Source organism: Pleurodeles waltl, chromosome 2_1, assembly GCF_031143425.1.
Source record: "Pleurodeles waltl isolate 20211129_DDA chromosome 2_1, aPleWal1.hap1.20221129, whole genome shotgun sequence".
Taxonomy (NCBI): Eukaryota; Metazoa; Chordata; class Amphibia; order Caudata; family Salamandridae; genus Pleurodeles; species Pleurodeles waltl.
This window is the reverse complement of record NC_090438.1, coordinates 280660585-280673026: the sequence shown is the minus strand read 5'-3', so window position 1 is coordinate 280673026 and position 12442 is coordinate 280660585. Positions and strand designations below refer to the sequence as shown.

Below are 12442 nucleotides of genomic sequence, written 5' to 3'. Positions count from 1 at the left end.
AGGGGCAGTGTTATCTAATCCCTTTGGTGACTACATCCAGGAGAGATCCAATTTCACTATTACTGAACCAGGTTGTACGTGACCCCTTTTCCTTTCATATTTCATGCTATCTGACTTTGTTTTATAATGTAGTGGTTCACTGAATACCTTGTCCTGGTGAATGCTCTGGGCCTTAGTAGAGATGTTATGAGGGCACAAACATGTTGACACCTTGAGTTATGGCACACTAGGATACACAAGGATTCTTAATCAATTCCCTGTGTGCCATTCAATTGTTTTTAATCATGTCTTATGAAGGTAAAATACATTTCCCATTCCATATTTTGTACTACACAATTTTAACTACTTCAACTCCCCTTGGAGCAAAATATTTTCCTTTTTCATCCTCAGTGTCACCTTTCATTTACTAATTAGTGCTCACCCACCATCTTTCAGGGAAGAATTCCACAGCCATAGTTTAGCATCTTGTAAAAAAGAACCCTTGATAGCAGAGAAAATAACAAACAAGATAACTATTATTGCCAAATCAATTTTTATCAAAAAACCTCAAAGACAAGGACCTGATACATCCTTTCCTAAACTGAGAAGAGAGTTCAATATTCACATACATTTACTGCTTAGAAGAACATAGCCTCTGCCCATAACTGCTTCTGACTCCCCTGAAGTGCTCGCATTCATAAAGTCTACCATTATTATAACTTAAATAGTGAGTGATGCCTAATCCCTTTGAAGTTAAATAAGAAAACTGCCTGCTATGTTGTACAGGTGGTTTGGGATAGCGCTATTAATTGTTACAGGATAGACATAAAAACAAGTTAGGCACCTAAATAGTCAAAATGTGAAAAGAGGGAAATATTTATGTAGGACATTGGACAACATTTTAATGTTAAAATAATCAGATAACTAGCAAACTTGATTTCACAACTGTTTAGATTGACCTCCTTGCATTCCTGCGATCCATTAAATCATTGCTTCTTTTATGTTGTCAAGTTTATTTTAATGAAGTAACATTCGGATTGAAAGTTTACAAATATGTGAAGATCCTAGTTGTTTTAATAATATTTTGCAAGTATTGTGTATTTCATATCACAATTCTAATTATTGTATGTTTTCTAACAGTCATCTAACAACCTTTAGTGATAATTAACTATGTGTTCATTTAGCAACAAACATAAGTAAAACTACTGAGTTCCAATCTGTCAATGCACTTGCATTTACTTAAGATGCCACAGTACACTTCCGCTCACCTTCCCACCCCTAGGCTACCAGTGTTTCCCCTTCCTTTAGAAGGAATCTTCACAAATATATTTTGTCTTTTCCAGCAGCCTGTGGGTGATATTGCTTTCTTCTTATGAACAACAATGTACACTAGACAGACAATGTGCATGAAAATACAAATTTGTGTTAAGGTTTTGCCACAACATTTACATTAATACATGTATTGTTTGCTGAAATATAATCCTGTCATTTTCATATCATTTACCTTTGCGCTGCAATGCTTGCTATTCTGTATATTTCAACAAATTCAGTTCTAGCTAGCACATATTTATATGTTTATATTGCTTTTTTAGTTAAATATACTTTGCATGAAAAATATGATTTTTAAAACATGACCATGTTTTTAAATCAGCTAAAGTGTGTCTTCAGTGGTTAGACGTAAAAAAGAAAAGACAATGTTTATTTATGTAATTGAGAAAGTAGGGTATTTCTGGCAACACATTGTGCTGTGCTAAGAAGCAAACTCTTTCTTCAGATTTGAGAAGTTTCTTGAAGCTGATCACTGCAAAGTACAGTTAACAATGAATCCCGATTGAAATCGAATGTTCAGGTTTTGTTTAGCTTACATGAAGAGGACATGGAAAGGATAAATGGTGAATTGCAAGCAGTGTAACTTAGGGACATCATCATCTAATTAATAATAGGGACCAGTAAGGGGGAGGTAAGGAAATCAGACTGATTTTTCATCTTCCTGGGAAGTTTGAAAATTAATTTATGAGTATGACATCATCCCTGTGAAATGTGGGTTTTGCAACCCCCGTTTGTGTGCACTAAGCTAACAATAAGTTCTGTTGGCTACTCTCTACAGATACATGTCTCTTCAGCTGCTTTCATTTAGACACTATAAGAGAAAAGAATAGACTTGATTTTAAGATAATTTTTACATATAAAATGTTTCACCAGAAAAAAAGAAAGACCCTCTGTTTTAATTTAACAAATCGTCTTGTGACATTTCATTGCAGATACCGAGCGATTGTGAAGCCACTCGAGTTGCAGACATCAGATGCAGTAATGAAGACTTGTGCTAAAGCTGGCTGCGTTTGGATCATCTCAATGTTAATCGCTGTTCCAGAGGCTGTGTTTTCAGATATATACATATTTATAAGTCCAGACAAAAATACTACTTTTGAAGCCTGTGCTCCTTACCCAGTTTCCGAAAAAATCCTGCAAGAGGTCCATTCACTCATGTGCTTTTTGGTATTCTATATCATACCATTATCGATTATTTCCATTTATTATTTTCTGATCGCTAGAACACTATACCGAAGTACATTCAACATGCCAGCAGAAGTGCATGGCCATGCTCGTAAGCAGGTATGTAATGTCACCATTTTACAAACACTTATCGCCCTTTAACTTCTATTGATCTTCTCAGTCCTTTTAAGTTTATTTTTCTTCTTGGACTCTGAACACTTGCAACATATCATCTTGTTTATGTATAAAGGGGTCCACTAAGAGATATACAAGCCTGGCACTGTGCCATCTTCTCTTGGTAGGACTGACTTTGAATTCCAAATCTTACAACTAACAAGGAGCCCACGAATTCTATGTTGAGTGTCTGGTCTGAAACTGAGTGAGAATGGCTGAGCAAAAGAGGTGTAGAAGCATTACTGTGGAGTAATGCAGTTCTGCATAAGGATATGTCATGTGCTACTTATATTGATATGGCACTAGTAAAAACCAAGTTCTGGCATATCAGACATTCCTCTGACCACATTAACAAGTTATGCTTTTCGAAGATGGCCCCCATGCTTGGTGTCAATTTATAAAGATTTATTTTCATGGAAATAATTGTCTGCAATGGAACAATAGGATAATCAGACACTTGCTATGTCTTAAAACAGTATTTGCACTGGCCAACCAATGTGACAGTACATTTACACTAATCTATTAGTGCAAGACGACAGTTGTACTTCCTAAAATTGTATTTTTCACGGATTGTTTATTGCTAGTTCTAATGTAAAATTGCCTTGTCATCAGTGCAGAACTGATGGATGCAGTGCTTGTTATCTAACCCGAAAATGTTCTATCCTCCAATCTACCATTGCGATTCATTAAGCAAGAATCTGATGATAATGGGACAAATATTGAAACTTAACTTGTGTGACTCACTAACTTTTTTTGATAAATGCTAATAAATGCAGTTACTGTGCGTTGCAATAGTCTTCCAGCTCCATGAACCAGGTATACTTTCTACAGTGCAGAAGTACCGGACTACAATTTGTCTGTCTTTGTGGGTACCCATAGTGGAGGATGCATGTCCAGCATCATACTGTCTTTAACTTTCGTTGTCATGGCATAAGTTTGGAGGTGGTAGTATAGGATAGCATTATGACAATTGCAGACTCAAACATGAGTTGGTCTAGTTCTTTTATCTGTAGGAGTGACCTGTATAGCAACATTCACTCCACTGTCAGGCAGTGCACTTGAAAATCGTTTGCACAGAACATGTGTTAAGAGAACATGTGTTCCAACTAAAAGCCATGACCCACAACACAAACAACACACTATCACTGTGTGTAACAAATGGCCAACAATCTATCCCTTTAAGAAATTACCAAACCCACACATGGAAAGGAATCACCAGGATCACTATTCAGCCCTTCCACCATGAGATTGATCCAAGTGATTGAGTGAGAAGCATTGCATTTCCCTCAAGGAAAGGCATATTTGATGAAACATTATGATAATGAAAAACTCCTTACTATACCGAACACATACTCTTTTTCACTTGCTGGGTGTACTTGTTTTCAGTCACTCCTAGAAAAGCAATGCTTCTTTCCATTCTTCAAGCACTACCTGGTCACATTTCTATTCCGTCAAAAGTCACTATGGAGCTCTCTTCCACGTTTATAATTGAAAGCATTGGAAATCCTACAGTTAATCAGAGATAATGCTCTCTCAGGATCAATCCCTCATCCGCTTCCAGCTTCAACCTGGAGTGGGAAAAGGCGCAGTGCCTGGAATACTCAGTTCAGTTCAGTTAAGCTTTGTTACATATTAGGTGTACCTCCTTGCAAATAATCAAATAACAATTTAAAACAACAGTTATGAAATTGGTATAAAAAAGTGACCATTATTAAGGGCCCAATTTAGCGTTTGGCAGGACAGTACTCCAAGACAAACGTGACAGAATATCCTGCCCGCCAAAGCCTCATTTAGAGGTGGGCAGACTCGAAGACCCCATTGGCTCCATTGACAGAATACTTCCTCCGACAGCCCGACGGAGTAGGGGCTGTTGAGTGAAAGGTACTGTATCTATTAAGGGTGGATGGTGGAATGACTTTTTCCTCTGTCATCACCAGGAGGAGAGGGACAGGAAAAAACACAAAATTACCCCCATGGCCAGGGAGAAACCTCCCAAGGCATGGCAGTCACTAGTTGTATTGTTTTTCAAAAACAAGTCCCCAATTTGGGATTTTGTTTAAAAAAAACTAAAAACGTTTGAAAGGTTTGACAGCCACCTATCATGGCTGATGGTACCATCCGTCAAACATTTCCTCCATCGACAGGAACCGCTATGGCAGTGGTTCCTACCACTGTAGAGAAACGTCTGTAGGGCTTCAGGACATCTCTAAATTTGGCAGGTGGGGGTCCTTTAAGATGGTGGAGGTAATGTCCCATGACATGCTGAGTAAACTCCGCTCACCAAACTTTAAATCAGACCCTAAATTTCATACATGAACAGTTTTAAATATTTATGTGTGCCTCTTACCAAGGAGCTAAAAATGTTTAGTCACCACATGTTTATTAAAATAAAAAAATAAAAATCAATATTACTTTTAATATATAAGTATTAATAGGCATTGACTACGATTACGAGTTTGGCGGTCTTTTGGCAAAACCGCTGTGGTGGCGGCCGCCAAAAGACCACCATGTTGGTGGTAATCCGACCCACGTATTATGACTCGCACTGTGAATACCACTAAAAACAGCCAAAAATCTGAAACCACCAGGACACTGGAGTGCAGGAAAGAGACGGTTCCACCACCAGCACCGCCATGCTGACAAAAATCCACCCACCAGATTACGAGCCACAAATCACCACAGTGGTACTTCCATGGTGGAAAACTATTGACGGTGCGAACTGCGATGGTCACAACTCACTACTGTCAGAACACAACACCACATTGGATAGTTTGAATACCCCATACCTGACACACATCCACACACTTCACTCACCTACTCACTGCACTATATAACACACCCACATACAATGCACAATACTTTCCAACAAAAAATCTATTCAGAGACACCGAAAGCGGAAAATTATACTTAGATAGAACCCTTACACTATAGGCACATCACACTCAGCACACACCACACACCAGCAGAACTAATACATTACACACATAAATAGCACACACAATTCACGACAACCGTCTCACCCTCATAACGCAGCACTCACACCTCACTTATCACTCAACACGGCACCCTTACACTCACAACACCCCCACACACCATCCACACAACCACTAACATGACCCCACAAAAACACCCATGTTTCACTGATGATGAGTTGCGGGTCATGGTGGATGAAATTGTCAGGGTAGAGCCACAACTGTTTGGAGCACAGGTCCAACAAACATTGATTGTCAGGAAAATGGAGTTGTGGCAAAGGATAGTCGACAGGGTTAATTCAGTAGGCAGCCATCCATGTATGAGCAACAACATCAGGAAGAGATGGAACAACCTACAGGAGAAGGTGCATTCCATGGTATCACTACACCAGATCGCCGTGCAGAAGACTGGCGGTGGGCTCCCACTTCCTCCCACACAGATCACATCTTGGGAGGAGAATACCTGGGGGCTGGAGTCTGGTGAGTACCCACCTCATCCATGTCACACATCTGTCTTGTCCTGCATGCTTCCTCACCACCCAAATACTCCCTAATTAACTGAATGCCCCACTACACCTACAACCTAATCACCTAATGCCCCTCTCCTGCGTGCCACCACCCCACTCAGCCAAACTGCACACACAGCCTTTGGCAAAGGCACTTCAACTACTGGCTAATCATATCACTACGACTCCCAGAATGTACCAAACCCATCAGTGTGAAAACCTGGCATGTGCACAACACATCACATGTAATGCATGTAAAACTAAAGTACGAGCCACACCATCTAGATTGTTCTAGTGAGGACCAGTACATGGCAATGACAGCAATGCAATTGCACACTCACATTAGCAACCAAAGCAAAACATAGCTACATCTCACTGTCCATTCCTGGGTTGGAAAGTAAGATGGCAGACTCCATGCACATGCACAGCATCTAGAGACAGGACTAATACCCTTGCTTACTCACATACTGTGTACCCACTAGGACACCATTGTGCAATGTGCAACTATAATGTGTGACATCTAGCAAGCCTGACTATTCACTAGGTAACAGTGCTGAACAGTCATGTCAAGTATCAGACCAAACCAGAACCCATCGCAGTGCAATATGTACCAAACTTGAATGACAGCTCCCAACATGGAGTGTCAAAATCAAGTCCCAGAGTTGTATGTACAACAAGGTATGCTGTGCAGCATCTATCAATGTCATTGCAGGGAATCATGTTAAGCCATTGTCTGCATCTCACAAGAGGTAACCAAACACACTTTCTAACAAGCCTGTGTCTCCCTCCCTCCACAGGTAACCCTGCTGTTGCCACCAGGGAGAGGATACCAGAGACAACCTAGGATTCATCTTGGACTCCTCATTATCCATGACCCAGCAAGTCAACGCCATCTCCTCCTCCTGCTTCAACACCCTCCGCATGGTCTGAAAGATCTACAAATAGATACCCACCGAAACCAGAAGAACAGTCACCCAAGCCCTCGTAAGCAGCAAACTGAACTATAGCAATGCACTCTATGGCCAAACTCCAGAAGAGGCTGCAACACATCTAGAATGCCTCCGCACGCCTCATCCTGGACATCCCCTGCCACTGCCACATCACAGACCACCTGTGGAACCTGCACTGGCTCCCTGTCAACAAGAGAATCACCTTCAAACTCCTCACCCACACTTACAAAGCACTGCACAACACCGGACCAGAATACCTCAACAGACGGCTCTCCTTCTACACCCCGACCCGGTATCTTCGTCCGCCGACCTCGCAACCGTCCCACACGTTCGCAGAACTACAACCAGCGGTAGATGATTCTCGCACCTCGCTGCCAAAACGTGGAACACTCTTCCCACCCACCTGCGCCAGACCAAAGACCTTCTTACCATCAGGAAACTTCTCAAGACCTGGCTGTTCCCCTCCTCCTCAGCACCTTGAGACCCTCACGGGTGAGTAGTGCACTTTACAAATTCCCAATTGATTGATCTACATCAGTGGCAGCTAGTGGAATGGAGGCCCTGGAAGGGGAACCACATGGCTCAGACACCCCATCGCTCTGTAGCTGATGAACCACCCCGCAAACGGGGACCTCCACCCAGACATCCTGCTGGAGCAAACACCAAGACCAAACTTACTGCCAGGAAGTGAACCTCTCCTGATTTGTCACCCTTGTGTTCCACTGAGACACCCTGTTGACTGTTCTGAGATATAACTCCATTTTCCCATGGTACAAGGACACAGGACCTAGTAACCAACAGTTGTAGCAGCTACTGTGATAAATCCATCTACCATGACTTTACTGATCATGTTTTTGTTTATTTATTCACATTTAATTTGACTTTTTCTATTTTGAAATGCACAATAACTCACATTTAAGCACAACTACTATATATGTGTCTTTAATGATACAACAATTGTCATGCTTGCCAACTGTGGTCTGGTAATGTTCCCCTGAATTGAACAGGCAGTGTAGTGGCCATCAGACGGAGACTCCCTCAGCAAGACACAAATGACAACAGAAATGTCACAGGACAGATGTCAGAGAGATTGATATCCAGAGAAACACCAGGGTATAGTCAGTATTCCAATCCGCAATTAGAGCATGACAGAGAGTACTATCAGGATGGAAGGCATGGTGACATACACACATTTACAGGTAATAGAAGTCATGCCCATGGTAGACTACCTACAAAGCAGGGTCACCCATAATGGACCTTTACATCACCAGGTACAGGCTCCTCACATAACCATACCATACCATACCATAGCTACATATTCACATATCTATGAAACACACAAAGATCATCACAGAGGAACACAGTACTTAAACCATACACTAATACAGTATAGGCTCCATACCTGCAGGATTGTCACTCACCTTTGTCAGTTTACAGTTATCTCCACCTTGGACAGCAACATAAGTATACAAACAAAGCTAAGCCCCAAGATCGTCACTAAGTACCCCACCCATTGTGAAGCCACAGGCCATGATGCAAACATCACACATGGGCCACTAACTACAGCTGACACATAATAGACCATTTCACATCCCCCCCAGCCCCACTGGTAATAGGAAAGGATTAAGCAGTCACAACCCCACTTGTATGGAGGAAATACTAACAAGGTACAACCCACTGTAACTACATCCATATTATTAGCTATCTGTCTGGTACACCTCTCACAGCTGTCAGCAAGTGCCATTGCCTAATTACAATGAATACCTCAACCCTAGTTTGCAGAGCCAAACAGGAAATGGCTATATCAGTGAGTGGAAGGAAAAGAGGGTAGGAGAATGCCAGAAACATAGCTCAATACTGAGTAGTCCATTACAGAAGTGTATGTTAGGATCTGATGTAACTGTACATGACAAAGCAGAACATAATGTACTGTATACTTTACAATCTATCAGTCTGCATCCACAACTCACACTTAGGAATTGGAGCTCATGACTCCCCCACTGATGAAGCAAGTCAGGAGGTGTAATGCAGCCATCCACATCAAGTTGTGCACATTCAACACATGAAAAGGTCCACTTCACACTCCTGCATGTCAGATGAATTACTGATTGATGAGATCTGCCCCAGTCACCTGCTCCTTCTTCCTCTGGATCTTCATCACTTGCCATATCAGCATTTCCACCCACAGGTCTAGTTGCCTCCCTCTCATCTGCAATCAATGGTATCTGTTGTCTCAGGGCTAGATTGTTGAGCATGCAGCAGGCAACAATTATTTGGCATACCTTTTGGGGCGAGTAGATGAGGGCTCCTCCGGATAGGTCAATGAACCTGAATTTTGCCTTCAGGAGCCTGAATGTTCATTTGATTACACACCTTGCCCTCCAGTGGGCCTCACTGTAATGGAGTTCCCCTGGCGTGGCTGGGTACCTCACCGGGGTCAACAGCCAAGGACTATTTGGATAGCCGTAGTCACCTGTGTTCACAATGGTCAAACAGCTCAAATGTTTTATATGGGACTGGCTCAGTTGTGATGACAGGAGACATAACTCACAGACATACACTATAATGCAAACTTACCAAGCAGCCAGGCCCTCTCTATTTGTAGTCGTGCTATTAGGTGTGGGACATTGCTGTCCTGCATGATGTAGGAATCATGCACAGATCCTGGAAACCTGGCTTTGACTTGCGAGATGTACTGGTCTGCCAGGCATACCACCTGCACGTTGATTGAGTGGTAGTTCTTCCTATTCCTATACACCTGTCCATTGGCACTGCGAGGGACAAGGGCTACATGGGTGCCATCAATGGCTCCGACCACATGAGGAATGTGTCCCATATCATAAAAGTCTGCCTTCACATAGGCTAAATCCACACTTTGGGGGAACCTGATGTAGCTGGCCAGGTGTTTCAACAATGCACACAGTACATCCTTCAACATCAGACTGAACATGGGCTGAGACATTCCTGCTGTTAAGGCAACAATATTCTGAAAGGACCCTGTGGCCAGGAAGTGTAGCACTGACAAGACGTGAACAATGGGAGGTATGCCATATGGATTGCAAATGGCAGGCATCAGATCTGGCTCCAACTGTGTACAAAGATCCATGATGGTATGATGATCCTCCATGGTTTCCAGGCCTACCAGTGGATGGTACACTGGTGGTTGTCTCACTCTCCTAATGGCAGCATTAATATGTAGAGGGGAGGGAATATACTATGAGCTACGCAGAATGCACACATCATTTACACATTGTGTATTACCTGACACCTAACAACTGTTGAGGATGCGTAGCACTTCTGACATATTCTGTACAGCCCATAGATGTGCACTGATTCCAGCATCATTGCTGCACATTGGCTAACATGTAAATGGGAATGTTCATTTGAAGCGAATGTTCGTGTACATGTGTGCAAGATTTAGCTGTCCTGCACTATTCACACATATGTCTTGTAACCTACCAATATCTACCTGTTGCCTATGTATCTCAGAGTAGCTTTACATAGTTCTCACCATATATACTCCCTCATTGCATCATTTGGTAAATATATGACCATTATGTTGCACATACCTGATGGTACTACATACGTATCTACAGCTCTTTTGGTGGAATCAGTGAATGACGCAGATTAATAAACACATCCATCAATGAAATGTGCCCAAAATGGCAGGCGCCTGATCTACTGTACTGGACAGTTGGAAGTGACCTAAGTCCACTGGCGGAAGTCATCATGGCGGTAGGCGGTCGCAACCGCCGTGCAACTTACCGTTGGCTACTTTGGCTGACTTGGGCCAATGGCAATGACCGCTGGCGGTGACTGTCCTGTACATGGCGGCTGTGACCACCATTTTCTGCAGTATTGCTCACTTGACTCCTGATACTGTTGCCAGCAAAACCTCCACGACGTGAGCTGCTGTGTACTGACTCTAGGAGCCATCATGCCACATCCTGCAGGCGATAGGGCCCCTGCCTTCACCCTGGAAGAACTTGAGAGGCTGGTGGAGGAGGTCCTACTCCTGTATGGACAGCTGTATGGGGCACCAGAGAATCAGGAGAGTCCTATGCCTTAGCCATGTGTGATAGATGTTGTGTGTGACGTTGCATTGGGCATGTGCACTAGTGTGGGTCTATATGCATGCTGATGGCATGATGCGTGGGCGTGTGTGCTGAGAGGATGGGTATGTTTGCCAACTTGCTGTGACTGGTGTGCACTGATCACGCCCATTGGTATGTACATGAGTTTCTACTTTTGTCTGTGTCATCCATGCAGGTCATCGCCCATCAGAAGTAGGGGATCTGGCGTGCCATCGCCAAGCAAGTGTGGACCCTAGGGGCCATAGCCGGCTGAGCACCCATTGCAGAAATTGGTGGAGGACCTGAGACGCTGGGCCCAGAAGACCGTGGAGGCCCAGCTGGGGATGTCCTCCCAATGAGGGAGGGGTGGCTGTTGGACCCTGACCCACCCCCCCCAATGGACCCCATTTTAGTGAAGACCTACCCTGAGGTGGACAGGCGTTTGAGGGAAGCACAGCAGTGACAAGGGGTAAGCACTTACAGAAACCGTGTACTTTGCTCTGATTGTTTGGTGCATGCTGTCACACTTTAGCAGCTGTGACAGAGTAGGAAGTGCTATATGAATGTTGACTTCTGGGATTACAGAGTACTCCAATTACCTGACTAAGAGATGGAGATCTGGCCCTGTGTACGTTTAGGTCACCTGTGTCAAGGTACATCTATGTCTGCATGTGGAAATGTACAATTGACAGTGCCACATATGTTAATTCAAACCAGCAATATATATATGTATGTAGGCTGCTGTACCAGCCTCCTTGTCCAGTAATTCCTGGTCCATAAATCAGAATATATGCATATGTAGCTCTGTGGTGGCAGATCACTCCCATCTATGTACATCATCTCTATTTGCTACAGAGTACCTGACATATGTGGTATAGGGCCTAGTTACCCCATGTGAGTCTGGCATCTCATTCAGTCAACAGGTATGTGGAGATTTGGACTGTACTTATGGGTTTGTGGTGCTGTCCCCATTTTCCCCATTGTCCCTTCACATGCATACTATGGGGTATGTAAAGGTTGTAACTGAAGGACATTAAACTATGGGTGCCTGATATTGTGTATTGTATGCGTGCCATGCATTCCCATGCCATTTACGTGTAGGCACAACACTATTATCCCAATGCCTTTGTTTCAGACGAGGTAAGTGATTGGGCATTCCAACCCTTAGACAAAGTGCAGTTTCCATGCAATATCTGCCAATGGCCTATCAAAACTAGTGCAACATATGGTATCCACCTGCATCATGTCACAATGGTTACTTGGGGTCAGATCTAGTGGAGTGGAACAATCCTTGT

General features: G+C 43.1%; 1 protein-coding gene across 1 annotated transcript in view; it reads left to right on the top strand.

Annotated features, from left to right (window-relative positions):
• Positions 1-12442, top strand: part of BRS3 (bombesin receptor subtype 3) — a 160425-nt gene that overhangs the window by 107172 nt on the left and 40811 nt on the right. The window contains exon 2 of the mRNA XM_069212459.1: positions 2241-2592. Coding sequence (XP_069068560.1) covers positions 2241-2592 — 352 coding nt within the window. The remainder of the gene's footprint in view (positions 1-2240; positions 2593-12442) is intronic.